Source organism: Protomyctophum parallelum (genome assembly GCF_964188405.1).
Source record: "Protomyctophum parallelum genome assembly, chromosome: 5".
Classification (NCBI taxonomy): domain Eukaryota; kingdom Metazoa; phylum Chordata; class Actinopteri; order Myctophiformes; family Myctophidae; genus Protomyctophum; species Protomyctophum parallelum.
The window spans coordinates 41,465,564-41,482,689 of record NC_139702.1 but is presented as its reverse complement, the minus strand read 5'-3'; the positions used below and the strand labels follow the sequence as shown (position 1 = coordinate 41,482,689).

Below are 17,126 nucleotides of genomic sequence, written 5' to 3'. Positions count from 1 at the left end.
AAGGGCGCCAAATGAACAGCGAACCCAGTGAACACACAGGCGGAACATCACACAACCACCACCACTACAACACACAACTTGAGACATATTTTATCATTTGAGAGGTGAGAATAAATGACTGGCTTTCTGTTTTATCATTATGTTTTCATTCATTTAATAAACGAGTCAAAACGACGCTTATTAAGCAATGACAATAATGGAACCTAAAAAAAGGGCTACGAGAATCTAAAGATTTGGGCTACAAGCTGCCTGCGTTATTGTTAATGAACATACTGCAAACTTAACAGCGCAGGTTAATGGTCATTTTACTTCTGTAGTTAATTTAGTATAAGTAAGTTAAACGTTATTTAATTGGCACTTATTTACATTTTAAGGAGTTCAGACTGAGTTGAGACTGAGTTCGGAATAGCCCTGGTCCAAGGCTTACAGCGAGTCCCTCTCTGACTCGCTGTCAGCCTTGGACCAGGTTCAAGTTCGGAACTGCATGGCTCCAGGTTGCTCGATGAAATGAAAATGGTGGACCCTGTTGTAAACAAGTGTAATGCTATATCGTGTGTCGTGTCGTCCACAGTATCTTTCTATTGAGTTGTGCTTTCCTGTGAATAGTACCCACTACCCATTCTGCAAACTGTTGATAAATACTTCAATCAATCAAAAATGTTTATATGATGTTTTTTCATAGATTGTATTACTGTTGTGTATATTTGATTTTAATGAATTGTTGAGTACGTGAGGACACCAATGGAAACAAGCCGAAAGGCTTTTCTGGTTTAGCAGACCTTGTATTCATTGTACTGTACTCCAGGCTATAGCAATGTCAGAATTGATCAAATACATTTACGACTCCGTCTAAATCTTAGGCTACCTGGCTTCCGGCCTGTACCTGTCTGTTAATAAAGTATAGAGGGTATGCGCATGCGTAAAGTGAATGGCAGGTCGAGTGGCAAAGTGAGTGACAAAGTGAATTTAATGTTGTTTATAGTCATTTAATGCAATCAGATAGGACTTTTCTGTGTGGATGTATGGGCTGTCGAGGCCAGAAAGTAGTATTTTGACACTCCATAGGCGTTCCTGCATGACTTCCGGGTACGATGATGTCACGTCCATACCCTCTATTCAATCAATCAATCAATCAAATTCCTCACATAATATAGTCAGAACTAGCTAAGACAGACACAAAGCAAGGGAACATGAAGATACAAAATGGAACAAACGCAAATAATCAGGGCCACTCCTGCTTTAGTAGTAACTTCTAGGTCTTTTGTCTGTATATGTTTCCTTTCAGTGTTGACCCAGAGCAGCAGTGATGGATCTCGGTGACTTTGAGGCAGATAACTCCGTTAGCTGTCGTCTGGCTTCAGAAATCCCAGACATCTGCAAGACAGAAGATTGCTGTTTGGGCATTGATGAGGCGGGCAGAGGGCCTGTGCTGGGTGTGTATGAACATTTAGATGCATTTCCCACACTCACTTTTTCAAATACCAATTCATTCTATAATGCACATTACACTTGCACAATAAGGACAACTTTATTTAGGCAATGTTTCGGTCAATAGGCCGATGCCCACCCCGAAATTGTGTTGATGGTGTTTCTGTGCATTTATACTGCACATGTAATTGAGGTGAAAACAGACCTTTTTCAATCACCTTGTGTAACATGGCCTTACAATGGATTGCATTTTTATAGCGCTTTTCTATGCACAGAGTGCTTACTCAAAGTGCTTTACAATGGCCCATACATTGGGAGATGAAGTGGCGAACAGTCAACGAACAGCCAGCGTCCTCACTTCCCGCATTGACACACTAATGGTGGCACTGGGAGCAACTAGGGGTTCGGAGTCTTGCTCAAGGACACTTCCACACTAACTCTGGGGGAGTGCTGGACTGTACTGTGAACCTCACGGTTCCCATCCGTCTGCTCTACCTGCCACTTGGGAGCGTACCTATGTTCCCCAGGTTCTATGTTTCCCACCATGCAAAAAAGGTTCTTTGTTTCCCACTTAGAATAAACCTAAACCAGAAACCTAACCTAGTAATTTTAGTAATTCTAGTAAGACAAAGTATTTTAGCTAGTGATTCACAGAATATTCGGCTGCAGAAAATGGCTAAAAATGCATTTCGGCCTATTCGATTTCGGCCCGAATAGGCAGAAAATATATCACCGAATAGTGTATGCAAATAATCCATAAAAAAGAAAAAAAAAAAAAAGTTTTATGGACCCATAATAGTGATTTATTTATTATAACCATTTATTTTTGCCATAAATCAGGTAGTTTTAAGGGACAGCAATGGTAGGAAAAAAGACAATAGATAATAAGATAATATTAATCACATTCGGCCAACTGTTTCCTATATTCGGTATTCGGTTTCGGCCAAGGATTTCCCTTTCGGTGCATCCCTAATTTTAGCAACTTAGTGTTAGTGTTACTCTAGTGTCCTTATGCACACATACATAGGACAGGTGTGTTACTCTAGTGTCCTTATGCACACATACATAGGACAGGTGCGTCTGATAACTGGAACTGGAGAAGTTGAAATAAAGTGATCCCACACACTGTCTTCACTTACAGCATTCTTTTTTTGAGCAACATTTCGTTTCGGTTGTTCAGACCTTCGACTCAATAAAAATAATAATGCTGTAAGTGAAGACTTACAGCATTATTATGCTGTAAGTCTTATAGGCAGTGTTTGTTGGGGGTTCAAGTGGTTAAACCAGCCTCAATGTTCTGGCATGAAATGTTGGACACATTCTAATAGTTGTGTTGGTTTATTTTGCAGGACCCATGGTATATGGAATATGTTTCTGTCCAGTATCCAGAAAGGAGGATATGAAAGGCCTGAAGGTGGCAGGTAATCCTCTTCTAGGCCTTATCAACATTGAAGCCACATTTTTACTGCACAACCGTTTTCGCTTGAAAAACAACCATACAACAAAGTATAAATGAGACCGGCTTATAATTCCATTTCTGGATGTGTTTAATCATGGATATGGTAGGATCTACTATGTACATAGCAATTCATTAAAGGTCTTTAATCACAGCAGAAATAATTCTGAATAGAGCATGGCTGCATTACATAATATGTTTCCTAAACAAATGGATGTTTTTCTTGGCTTTTCTTTCAGATTCAAAGACTTTGACAGAAGCAGAACGAGAGAATCTTTTTGATAAACTAAATGAAGCCAAAAGCTATGTGGGCTGGGCCATTCAGATTATTTCACCCAATACCATCTCTACCAGCATGTTACAGAGGTACGCACACACACGCACACACACACACACACACACACACACACCCCCCTTACTATCTTTGTGGTTGCATGAAAATAGATCTTTGAGCGGTGCTTCCGCTCCATTACGCAGCTATGTGTGTCCCCATGTCCACGACATATGTACGTACTGTAGTGTCTGTCTCTGCTGCAACATGGTAACTCACGGGAACGCAACGGTCTGGATGTTCCGGGGACCCCCACATGGTAACTCTGTCATTTCTCGACCGTTTCGGACAAGGGAAGGCTCGCCGGAAACGGACCGACCCCCTGGGCGTGTTCCTGGGGGTCTGGATATTCCGGGGAGACCCCCACATGGTAACTCTGTCATTTCTCGAAGGTTTTTATCAAAAAATAATCAAAGTACAGTACAGAGCACAGTACAATACAGTACAGCCCACAGTACAGTAAGTAACAACAAATGTATAGTTGCACCGCTCAGTTCACACAGGTGTGATTTGCTGGCCCAGCTTTAACCAACCATAACCTCAAACCCCACACATATCCGAATTTGAGTTTTGTCCTCATAAAGAGACGACTGGTAGAACTCTTTACTTCTTTTCCTCATGGTGAGTGAATATACAGACTGTCCATGGCATGCAGAGGTAAAAATGTCTGCTTTTCTTTCCACAGGACAAAATACAACCTGAATGCCTTATCACATGATGCAGCTATTGGTTTGGTGCAGCATGCGTTGGACTGTGGAGTACAGCTCACAGAGGTAATAAGACAAAGAAGAAGAATTTATTTAATTCACTAATGCTGTATAAAAGTGCAAATACACCACCACTTGCTCAAATCCAAAGTAAAAGTTATAAGTGCTGTGAATTTCTTTGGTTAAAACAAAAAACAATTTTTTTTAAAGCTCTAGTCTGATAGCAATCAACAATCATTGCTAGTTATTGCTAGTTAATCTTTGAGTGGTGCTAGCCATTCCTATAGACAGCTATGTGTGTCCCTGCGTCTGAGCATGGAAATAGCATACTTTTACCACCAAGTGTCACTGTTGTGCAGCCTAACTCACCACCAAGTGTCACTGGTGGTGACACACACACACAACACACACAACACACACACACACACACACACACACACACACACACACACACACACACACACACACACACACACACACACACACACACACACACACACACACACACACAGAGTCCAGGGAGGAGAGACAGTACAGTACAGCACCACTCACTTATTGTTTTGTAACTGGCTCTGTCTCTCCAGCTCTAATATTCAGAGCTCACCAATTTCATCCAATCAGGAGAGAGAACCCATTTATCATCTTAAATTTCACTGGTCCATACCTGGGGATGTGCACACCCAAACTACTGAATATGCAGACATTAGAGCACAACTTCACACACATTTGGAGATGTGCCCTACAAGCTTGGTCATTTACGACCTGACTTCGATCTGAATCGTTAACCAAAAAAATGCAAATAGTTCAAAGGATAACTAGCATAATGCACACACATCCAAGTGTATTTCGACGTGTGCTGGATAAAAGAGTCAAGTTAAAATAAAGTACAAAATTATCTGCACACGTGCTCTCACAGTGTATTTACTATTTATTAAACTAACAATATTTTGACCCAATTGGTCTTCATGAATGAGAACAAGTGATCAGGGCGTTGGCAGAACATGGGCATCTCCCATAAAAACCTCCCATGAAAATAAAACTGCTTGTGGAAAGTGAAAAATGGGCTTTGTCACTCTCTTCATATGCCGATGGTAAAATGTGTGCAAGTTCAGATCCATTGGTCAACACAGTGAACATACTGAGGATAAAAATGCATGCTGGCTGACAGATGAGAGTTTTCCTCATTTTATACAAGGAAGAATTGTAAGCATATGATTCAATTTCCAATTGCGTCTGCTCATTTATTTTTGTTTAATCTATCTATCCTGACCTGTATGTATCCTATAAGAGATCTCTCTCATGATTGCATGATTTGTATCTGAAAATATATAATTTCTGTTTACTACAAAATTAGAAAGACGAGGAGACCTGTTATTGAACAAACAATGCTATTTTTGCAGGAGGAGAGGACACTGGAGCAGCACAGACATTTAAGCCTTTTATCAGAGTCATGACTGATGAAGACCGCAAGGTCGAACGTTAGTCATTTTCTCCTATATTAGCACCTAATCAAAGGCTTAAATATCCGTGCTGCTCCAGTGTCCTCTCCTCCTTCTGCATCCGTTGTCCTTGTTCCTGTGATGCAGATTGGTAGATTCCCTTTATGCTATTTAGCACTTAGTTGAACAATAAATTACTTTGAATTGTCACTGTCAGAAGTCACTGTTCACAATTAATTTGAGCGCAAAACGTACAAAATCGCTCACATCCTGAACCGGCTGAACGTCATACTACTTTACTTCCATGTTTACTCCCTTGTGGTTCTGTGCAGGTGTTTGTGGATACAGTGGGCCCAGCAGAGAAGTACCAGGATAAGCTTTCCCAGCGGTTCCCTGGTATTGAGATGACAGTCAGGCCAAAAGCTGACTCCCTCTTCCCTATTGTCAGTGCTGCCAGTATCTGTGCCAAGGTTGGTCAAAATACTCTATATTTTACATTGCTCTCTCATTCTTTTTAATTACGCTTTGTCTGTGTTCTGTTAGCTTAGACTCCTTAATCCCTGCCGTTGATGGAGATCTCTGTCAAGTCTAATCCAATGCTTCACCGCTGATGACGGAGATCTCCGTCATGTGGTCTTTTCAGTGGTTTATGATAGATGGCACACTTTGCCAACGTATGAATGGTTCTAGGATGCGCCTTTTATCCAAGGCGCCTTACATTGATATAGATTGTGCATTACATTCACCCATTCAAACCAATGACAGGGAAACTATGCAACGCACCAACCTGCACATCAGGAGCAATTAGGCTTTCAGTGTCTTGCTCAAGTGTCTTGCACTTCGACACTAACTCCGGGGGAGCCCGGGTTTGAACTAGCAACCTTGCGGTTCCCATCCTGCCACTCTACCCCTGAGCCACCGCCGCCCTGTTGCTAAGCAGGATGCTATAGAAGTAACAGACATTTTCCATAGTTTCACTACAATACTACAGTACTGTGACTTGATTTGTGGTCCTAGAGCACTTTGCCTTTTTGTTTTAAGTTGTATAATTATTTGACTAGATACTATAGTCGTGGATCTGCTCCACGAGCAAAGATTTGCCTAGATCTACAAGCTCACAATGCATCGCGCAGACCTTGTAGTTAAGACTACTTTCGGTTATTATTCTGTCTTCACTTATAGAGCAGCAGTTTATTCAGCTGAGTGCCGACGTTTCGGTCAGTAACCGGCAGTGTTGTGACTAACGCCCTTACATCGCGTTACGTTACATAACGTAATTACTATTTGCAGTAACTTGTAACCTAACGCTTTACATTCACCCATTCCATAACGGCCTTATAGTTATTGTGCGAGCGTTACCCGCGTTATGGCGTTATGTCAACTTATGTGATCAGTGAAAAAAGTCTCGCCATGCAGCTCCGTGAGTCTATCATACAAGCGTCTCTGTGCTGCTGAAGTGAAGGGGCCGGGGGCAAATAAAGTTGTGAATCGATATAATTCAACTAAACTGCGGGAGAAACACAGATGTACAAGCCCAACACGCTGAGCATTGCGACGGGTAGATAACTTGTAGATCTGCTACTTCCAGTGCAGGAAGGGCGCATGCTTTTGACGCTCTTTAACTATGCATTCAGCAGCCAGTGACAGACTCACAACAAGTTGACAGAACACACGCGCACTGCAGCAGACGGAATGCACAGGCAGATCCGACACAAATTTATTGCACACATCTGTGCTTTGCCTTTCATCCACGCTTCCATAGCCTTTTAAATCTTATTTCCCATCCACGGGCACAAGCAACGTGATATCAGCAGCTGCAGCTTCCATCCGATCTGTGGTGGTGTTCTGCAGTGTTGACGAGGGAAGCTACTAGCTAGCATGGGAGCTAACGTTAGTTTCACTATGTACTTTCCATCCCCTTCCCCAACCCCTCACAGTCACACTCGCTGCTGCGTTTACATGGGCAGACTGTATCGTTGCGTCTGCCCGTGTTTAATGGTCAGGGTTTCAGGCAGGTTTCAGGCAGACCTGTCAAAACTATGCACTTCCCAAAACAGACAAAAAGAGACATGCCACCACCTTAGAGTATAGGCCACCACCTATAAATTCAAACCCACCTCTGGAATATTGCTATCTCATTCCACAGTTTTTCTCTAATAAAGTTGTTTTTATTTGTTTTCTCATGTTCTCCTTGAAAAGTGTCTTTAGTACTCAGAGAAGCTTTATATAAATAATATTATCACTATTATTATTACTAGTTTTATTGCCTATGCTTATGTAGTAAAAAAGCTCACTGCTCAGGTCAAATAGGCCTATTGATATGCGATTAAAATGTGATTAATTGAGATGAAATCATCACAAAGCCTCTTTTTTAGATGAGTAACGATAACTGTAATTCCTTACTTTTTAAAAGTAACTTCCCCAACACTGGTAACGGGTAACTGCTATATAGAGGAACTCGGAGAGGCGAGGACCAATCAGAGGCACACGCCAGTCTGTTACCATGATTCACATTTGTTTGCCGGCTCCGAGTCCGACGCACCTGTCCTTGTGGGTGTGTGCACAAGGACTTTTCTCTACAGAGGTTATTATTCTTTAACCCATTTAGGACTGAGGCAGATTCTTTAAAAAAAAAGTCTTCTAAAACTTTTAGGATTTAGAAGACAAAAAGGGCAGGGTACAACACTTTTTTTTGTTTTTCTTCTTTCTAATTATTTGTTCGGCCCATAAAAGTGTGTTTATTGTCATGCATTGTCACCTGCCGAGTTGGCTTTGTCCGAGGCTTTAAATGTCTTTTAAGGTCTTTTTGAAACGTCTATTGGGAATTATTTCCTGGTGCCCTCGTCGCTCTGAAAGTGGGCGGGACTGTGACGCTCTATAGGACTTGGCCATGAGATGAGATTTTATTTTGCTTTAATCTGTGCCTATAGTCACTATAATATACAGTACACTAGATACACATTTTGTCTAGTCACAGGAGGTTGTGTTGTGATTATCATGTCACCCATCTTCTCATGAATTGTGAATTATGGCAAATTGTCATTGAATATGACATTTAAAAGAATTTCTCCCTTAACCACTTTCAAACTGTCCCTCTTTTGGGGTCAAATAGGGTTTAAGTGGCTAATTTTGCAGTGGTCGGATGCCAAGCAATTTAAAATCCAGCTGACATGGAATTCCAAGTCACTATTTGCCAGATGTCACAGAAGATGATTGTGGAGCCACCATGGCTGCCACGGAAAACTGAAATTTGAGGTCGGTTCAAATTCAATTAATATGTTCTCTGATGTTGTGCCCTGTTCCTCAGGTGGCCAGGGATCATGCAGTAAAACGCTGGAATTTTCCTGAAGATCTTGGCGAGATCGCAACAGACTATGGCTCGGGGTATCCCAATGGTAATGAAGGATAAAGCAAAATAATCTACTAGTGCTCCCAATTTCTCTCATGTAGAGTAAATCCAAGTTTGTCTGTCCTCTTGAGTAAGAACCTGTGTTAATAAAATAAAAAAATATATTCTATATAAAATGGAATTTTAAAAGCATGACTGATTATTCCACCTTTTTTCTTGTGACTCAAGGAAGACCCTAAATGACAATGAAAAAGATAATGTTTGATTTGATTTTGATTTGATTCATTTAGAAAAGCAATCGTAATACAACATTATAATCAGCGATTCAAGGATTTCACAGTCAAGTCCGAAGACTTATTTCCACTGAGGTCCTCTCACACTGAACGGAACAACACTTTAAAATACATCACAATGCATAACACATAACAGTACATACACAACACGACATGTACGTCCCTATCCTTCATGTTACATCATGGAGTCGTGAGTATAGTGATACACATACACCGACTTGACCTGTATCTTCATTTCCAGACCCCAAGACTAAAGCATGGCTGCTGAAGTACTTGGACCCAGTGTTTGGGTACCCGCAGTTTGTTCGCTTCAGCTGGAGTACAGCGCAGACCCTGCTGGACGGCAAGGCTGTCACCGTCCATTGGTAAAGAGTGTGGAGTGAATAATTTCATATGAGAAGAACGAATACCAGTGAAAAGGTTCTGTAAAAGATAACTTTTCTATGCCCCAGCATATATTAGCCTTTTGACTGTTTTAAAATGAGCTTTGGCTACTATCTCTCACCAAATGACCTCTATTTATTTAGCATTAAATAATGAAAAGCAATCCATGTTTGTCGGCAGTTTGTAAAAGCCAAAAAAAACCCCATAAATAAATTAATGTGATTAAATATTAATTTAGGTTGTTCAAGTCAACTGGGGTCTATTGGTCCCCTCCTTTTTCCCCTCTACACCAAATCTCTTAACCGAAAATAGTTGATAGAGAGAACGCATACAAATGTGGAATTGGAAGTGATGACACAAAGCAATGAGCAGACAAAATTGGAACTGGAACACTATAAAAATTAAGCTGATAAATGGCTACTCTCTCCTGATTGGCTGAAATTTCATCACCTACTGTACCTGAAAATGTATTTTCTGTTTATTAAAGAGTTGCAGAGACAGGGAGACTCCTGTTACTGAGCAAATACTATATAGCAATGATTACTATCGGAATTTGTGATTTAACCTTGACAAAAGTGATTTAACCACAAAATGAACGTGGTCTGTGTGAAACGAACTGACCCCGGGATGTGTGTAACACTATCCTAAAAATGGGTCTTGTTTTGCAATGTTTGTCCTCAGGGACGATGATGAGGAGGGCGGGGAGAAGGCAGCGGCGCTTCAGAACAACACGTCCATGCTGTCCTATTTCAGCCGTTCGGCAGGAGGTAACGCTCAGAACCACAAGACTCACCGCTTCTTCACCGACAAGAAGCTAGTGAGCCTGGACACACTGTGAAAAACAAACACACACACACACACACACACACACACACACACACACACACACACTCTCTCCCATATTTCTGGTCCCCTATTCTTTCTACACTACAGACTACACACACAATTAAATTCTTTATATACAGTCCAAACCTGAATTCTCATATACCTTCATGTATGTTTTTCCACCATATATTTGTTTTATATATAAAAGCAGCTTTTTAAATATTTTTAAATTTTTCTGTCTCTGACTTTATAGTACCGGTACTTGTTTTCAATTGGAAACAGACAGTTCATGTGTGAACTGATTGTGGTGGTGGTGATGGCGGTGTTTAGAATACCAACACTGTCCTCCAGTGGCCAGATGGAAGATTACACTCATTTGTATGAAACGTTCCACTTGACAATATTTCACAGACATTTATTGGGTCCCATTTATAACATGAAAGTTGTCGATGCAAAGTGTACAATGACAATTTGTCACACAGGCACTGAAATTGCATTCCTTGGATACTAAAGTTATATTGGATAATGTACATGGAACAATCTAGTCTGACTGTGGCCATATACTGATAACGTGGATGGACTCTAGCTTCTTCATAGCGGGGAGGAGACGTGAGTGACGTCAGTGTCTGGCAAAGCCAGGCTAGGAACAATCACTTCCTTACTGGGTAATTGTTAATCATTGAGCTTTTTTTTAAGGGGCGCTAGCCCCTTATGACGTAAATTAAACATCAAAACATTAAACAACATTGACATTGAAGGGAAAATTACGTCCTATGTAAACGAGCAAATCAGCTAACCAATCACAGGCAACAGGCATTCTGATTGGCCAGTATGAGATGATTCATGATGATAAGAGCTGATAATTCCGCTAAATATGACGTAAATTAAACATCAAAACATTAAACGCCATTGATATTGAAGGGAAAACTTACGTCATATGTAAACGATTCTCTATTGGCTTTATAGATCAGTTTGAAGTAGACGTGATGTGATAGTGACAGTGTTAGTATCAACTATCAATATATTGCCCCTTTTCGCATCAACTATGAAACACATTGCCCTTTTTCAACAAATATAATTTAATGTGGGTGAAACAACACAACAACAAAAACATGTCTCCCATTGACTCCAGTGCTAATCTACATGATCCAACAAAGCACTTCTTTGCAAACGTCATTTGGTTGCCAAACAGTTGTTTCTCAGAACTTCCATTGCCCTTCGTTGTTATAGCAAGTTAGCAACACGTCTAACATCCGATGTAAACATAGATCCATCTTACTTTACCAATATTCCCTCTTCAACCTTTTTTGAAGGACGCTAGCCCCTCTAACGTCTGGCTTTCTTTGCTTAACAAACAGCACCCAAAAAAAACCAGGACCCCTGCCAAGTCTATGGACTTTTAATGTTTGCTCGGGGTCTACTCTGATCAGTGATGTCATGTGGCAGCCACAGTGGGCGCCTCTCACTTCACACAAGTGTAATTGATTAGGTTACTGCATATTGACCCTCAAAATTTGTACAATGAAATCATATAGTGGTGATCAAGAATGTCTTGGGTAGGTAGTAGGTACCCTCACCAAAAACATGCAGTAATCTTGGTCTTGTCGTGTAAATTCAACAAGTACACTCATCTAAACTGGACTAAAATAGACAAAGTAACGAAGAGTATAGACGGTAAACTCTTAGACGGTCGGATGAGGAAAATCACGCAGGCAGAGAGATGAGCTGAATATCCATCGATGTATTTATTTGCAGTAAGTCAGACAAAGACAGAGGGCTTTCCGCGGCCCTTGAGTTGAGCCGCGGAGCCCAGGGCACATGACCGTACGGTCACACTGCCCCCAACAAGACTAACTCAACATTGTATTTACAGACATATATATAGTTTACATCAAACAGTTGAGTTCTGGGAGGGGTTGGGATTTAACATAAAGATCAACAACGTGCATAGGAATAGCAGATGGCTGCTACGTGTGTTTTGATTCACACCTGAGAGAAGCTTCAAAGGAGTAATGAACAATGCAGAGTACTTGACTGAGTGATTGCTTTCAAACTTGCAGACAGACAGACTAGACAATCAACTTAGAGTTGATTATAGCATGCTATAGTACAGAATTATCGAGTCCAGATACGACATTCCCCCCTTGACCATTACCATGATGATGGTCACATAAAAATATGGAACAATAATTCTATTACACCCCCCTTGACCCAATCACATGTACTATACTAAACATTAGGAAAGAAACAACAGAACGTTCCACTTTAAAAGTTCCCAAAAAATAATTCCAGGCATCATGCATATATGAAAATTGACATTTGCACTTCACAATTAACTGACATTTAAACACACTACAACTTTGTCCTACCCCTGTGTTTCAGTTTTAAACACACAAGCTTTTTCAGACATGCTTAATAATCCCGTATATATTTTGAAATTGGTCCCGTTGACGAAAGCCTCGACTTTGATAACAGCACGCCGCAACTTCACTATTCCGTACCCCTTTAAGGCCTGGTAAATGACGAATCGACCTACGCTGCTACTGTTAACTTATCTCACCTTTACAGGCTAAATTATCTCGATATTAACAGCAAAACCTCGCACATCGCGGCACCTAACTGCCTTTTCATAGTTGACTATATTCGCACACTAAATTTCATACGAGAAAACCATAATTAGCTCTATTAATACCAAGACGAATTACGTACTGACGCGTATTGATAGGGCCACTATCGTCCGCCTGACACAGCCACATACAATTGTTTCAATCGAGCTAAACATTATTTAATCATTTCCAAGACCCATAGGCTCTTTAATCAACTTTTTTAACTAACTTAAACTTCGACAAAACACATATCAACACATGCCTACATTATATGTTGAATAAACTTACATTACACAAACGTTTTGAATACAGATAGGACTGTTGAATCTCTTCCATCTGTTATAAATGAACTCTTTTAGTGTCGCAAAACATTGTCTCTTAACTTTGTTTAATATCTATTATTCGTTTGAGAAAAAGTCAATCTACCGTAAAAACACAGTCACTGCTCAAAAATGAAGCGATAAACCAATAGGCCTACCAATGCTACTTTTTCATCAAAATTACTTTTAGTCCCACACGTATTACTACAGTGAAGTAATAGACTAACCTATTTTGACCGCTATTTTCACTTTGACTACTCTAGCCCACATTTCCGACACAGAAACTGTCCATACTGTATTTTAAATCTTCTCAAATATAATTTCCCTTCTAAACATGTGACGTAGGTAGCCTACCTTTCGTGGTCAAACTGAGAACTGCATCATGTTATGAAGAAAACCTTGTTGCAATGTTTTGTCCGCGCACTGCCCTCACGTGTCCATTGTCCTTTCGTCCCGTCCAAACACACAGTCACACAAGTCCCTGTTCGGGCGCCAAAATCTGTGGTATATATTCTTCCAGGAGTTCGTAGATTATGACCTTAATTTCCCCACTGTACAAGAACGAGAAATGAGCTCCGTTTTCCCAGGCAAAGTCCTTCTTTTATTCAATCAAGGCATGTCCCATAGTTACATCAAGTTACAAGCATTCAAGTCATCCTCTCATGGTATACCTCCAGGCCAGGTCAAGCCCTGTCCTCCATGGCCTCCAACCCACAAGTCCCCCCCAAAACCTCCCAGCACATATCTTTATACTACCTAACTTGCAGTGGGTGTCACCTTTTTGTCCCTGTGTGTGTGTGTGTGTGCGTGTGTGTGTGGTATGAGTGAGCGACTGTGTGTGTATGTGTTTGGTTTGTTTGAGTTTTGTCTGTGAGTCGATGTTCATGTATATGTTAGTGCTGGTAGATCATTGTGAGCTGTGATTGAATGCCAAATAGTTCTCAATCAAGTCTTTTGTTGCTATTTTTTAATTGTGCGGTCTTGGCTGTATACATTGCTGTTGTTCAGTGACTTACACGTTGTTTGGGTGTGATTTGGCATTTATTCATTGTTTCGCGTTTGCTCTCCTGGTTTAGTGGGGGCCTTCCTTTGTCTCAAGGGCTGAGGGCTGGGGGAGGATTTTATTTTTTACTTGGGTGGTTTAAATTTGGGCTGGTTTTTTGTAAAGCGTTAATTGGTTTCTTTTAGATATTTCTGAAACATGTGAAACAAGTTTCAGAGGGGGGAGTGTATAGATATTAAATTGGGGGTTTAGTTAAGGTTTAAAATTGAATTGGCTTTAATTTGGGGTTAAATCTAAATTTTGAGTTTAGTATGAGAATACATTTCACATTTAGGATATTTCATTGATCTTTTGTAAAATTAGATAGGTTAAATTGGATTGTTAAGCCTACAGGTTTATTTTAGTCAAAATGTATAGTCTGCATATAAATAAATTTACCTTAGGGACGAAACCACTGGCACGGTTGCTTAAATGCAAATGAGATAGTGAGACATGCTGGTGGCAGGTCACTGAAGTGATCAAGGGGGGTATTTTCCCTAAATCAGTCTAAAAGAAAATAGAGGCATTTCTATATTTCTTTCTTAAATTGCAGACTAAGTATATAGTTTGTCTATCTCATTTCTTTATTTTACACTTTCCTGTGTGAACGGGGATAAGAAAGTATTGCCTGTTTTCCTTGAGTGAGTGAGTGAGTGAGTTTGTGGACTATCTGCTCATTCTATGGGGCCAGTATGCAAATGAGTATGCGTGTCTGTGACTGTGGGAGGTGAGGAGACATGCATGCGTCACCCAGAATGAGTAACAGTTAGTGAGATTAGCTACAATTTAGTAGTTATGGCCACAAAGCGTACTCCAGTGCAGATTATGCACAAGAAATATCCATCTAAGAATATTCCCAGCATTTCAGGAAAATGGCATAAGCGTTGGCCGCCATGGCCAAAAGAGGGCTCTTTCGAGATAGAAGACCTTGAATCTATAAAGGCAGAGGTGTGTAGATATAGAGCAGATGAGACGACAAAAGAGAGAGAAATGAAAAGGAAAGAAGAACTGTCAGTTTTAGACTTGTTCTGTGAAGAGGGTCGAACTCGAAGATTGAAAGAAAAAGTGAAAATGGGTCCTCATATTGTCGCACATAGAGCGAGCCAGAGGCCTACTGTCAGTGAGGAGATGAGCAGGAAATTGTCAGACTCCGCACCATTGTCTGTGTCAGTACTGCCGGAGGAGAAGATTTCCGCTGATTGCAGCACAGACAACCAGAACCAGTGCATTGACATTGTGGGTCACAGCGACAACTCAGCACAGACTGAGGTGGACTTTCTGGAGAACAGTGACATGAGGACATCAAAGCCAGACGACAGCGACACTCAATGCTCTGTTAAGAGGGAGCTGGAGCGGGTACGTTCCCTGAAAGAGGACGTGACCAGTGAATTAAGGACACAGAGACAGTATATGCGTGCTATAGAGACACGTTTGAGTGAAATTCTGATGAAAGAGGCCCATCTGGTCCTCGACTTGATTGACCTACATGATGAGGCTGCGCACAGCCACAGAGACAGTTTACAAGACATCTACAGAAGGGCAGCCCGCCCCAACACAGACACGAACATTGATTCTGACACTGAGGAATGGGATGACAGTTCTACTCAAGCCCGCAAGAAGAGAGACTTACAGCATTTGAGACGACTCTATGAGAAATGTGGGGACAAAGACACTGCGCAGAACTTTATGGAAAGTATTGCTACAATTGCTATGGAAGAAGTGGACTTGACCGCAGGATGTGAAGCTGCTCGAGAACCGGACAAGCTGAAAAACAGGCAGAGTGGAAGTAAGAGGAAGAGGAAGAGCATCAACAAAAGTGATGAGGACTTTGAACAGGACAGCAGTGATTGTGAGAGGCTTCCCCGCACTCGCACACATTTGAGTCAGAGACGTGTGAGAGACTCCAGGGGGGCTTTGAGCAGGCGCCCATGCAGACCACAGAAGAGGACTGCCAGTCGCGCACTAGGATCGGAGGACGAGGGTGGAGATGGCGCGGAGGAGAGAACACCCGAGGCTTCCCACAAAAGACTGCTCGAGATCAGGGAATGCAAAACACGACAGAAGGCTGACCTGAAGGGATACAAACATAACAAGCCCATCATGGCAGCACTGGTGGCTAGTCTAGAGGAGCTGTCGAGGGAAGAAGAGGAAATCAGTCGGTTTTTGGTCCAATGGGAAAAGGGGCAGGAACTGTCAAAGCAGGGCCGAGAGCGACAAGAGGAGGCGGCACAGGACTGGGAGGAAGCAATCGCTGCCATGTCATTGACCCTAGACCGGAAGATGAGAGACCTGACGGAGGTTCAAGCACGTCAGACCGCATACATGGAGGAGATCATGGAGAAAAGGGCTGAGATGCCCACACCTGACATTGACACAGTTGTCACTCAGCTGCCAGTGATGAGAGGGAAATATATGCCATGGTACCATTCAGACTTGTCATACGTTTTGAAACGTCTGCCACCCCTCGAACAGGGAGCATATCATTGGATTTCGAAGTTTCATGCATTGATGAAGGACCCACAGTTGGGAATCAGGGATAATCAGTTGGCTATCGGTGACATGAAAGCGTTGATTGACAAGCTGGAGAAGGTGCATGTTCTTAATGATCTCTTGACCAGAGCAGATCTCAGAGAATATATCGACAATGCAGAGAATGACAGTGATCCTTTTGTGGCACACAGAAGTGCATTCTGGCGTGCTCTGAGAGAAGTTTACCCGCTCAAAGTGTACACGGATAGTGTCAACATTGACCCGCTGAGAGCCACAGAGAATCCGAGGGGGTACGTGGCCAAAGCGCATCAGATTTGGATGGACGTGACGGGGAATGACGCCCGCGGTCCAGGTTTCGACCGGACACTTGTTAGAGACAAGATATTCCAGGGACTGCCAGGGCCTGTACAGACGAAATTGGAGGAGGTCGTCTCCCTCTCAACACTGCCTTTGGAA

The 17,126-nt window shown here is 41.7% G+C and overlaps 1 protein-coding gene across 2 annotated transcripts; it reads left to right on the top strand.

Moving 5' to 3' along the window:
* rnaseh2a (ribonuclease H2, subunit A) lies at positions 1-10,877 on the top strand. Of its 2 annotated transcripts, none has more exons than XM_083765177.1 (9): positions 1-104; positions 1,286-1,433; positions 2,778-2,849; positions 3,124-3,250; positions 3,901-3,988; positions 5,694-5,831; positions 8,669-8,756; positions 9,245-9,368; positions 10,069-10,877. In XM_083765177.1, exons 2-9 carry the CDS (start codon positions 1,307-1,309, stop codon positions 10,223-10,225), a joined length of 921 nt encoding a protein of 306 aa, XP_083621303.1. In that variant the 5' UTR covers positions 1-104; positions 1,286-1,306; the 3' UTR covers positions 10,226-10,877. The 2 variants fall into 2 exon arrangements, with proteins under 2 accessions (XP_083621303.1, XP_083621302.1); XM_083765176.1 differs by having other exon boundaries at positions 7-104; positions 1,257-1,433.
* Positions 10,878-17,126: the final 6,249 nt, after the last annotated feature.

Coding starts and splice junctions, on each gene's coding strand:
- rnaseh2a (XM_083765177.1), top strand. CDS start 1,307: ATGGATCTCGGTGACTTTGAGGCAGATAACTCCGTTAGCTGTCGTCTG. Junction 1,434..2,777: donor GGGCAGAGGGCCTGTGCTGG/GTGTGTATGAAC, acceptor TTTATTTTGCAG/GACCCATGGTATATGGAATA. Junction 5,832..8,668: donor CTGCCAGTATCTGTGCCAAG/GTTGGTCAAAAT, acceptor CCTGTTCCTCAG/GTGGCCAGGGATCATGCAGT.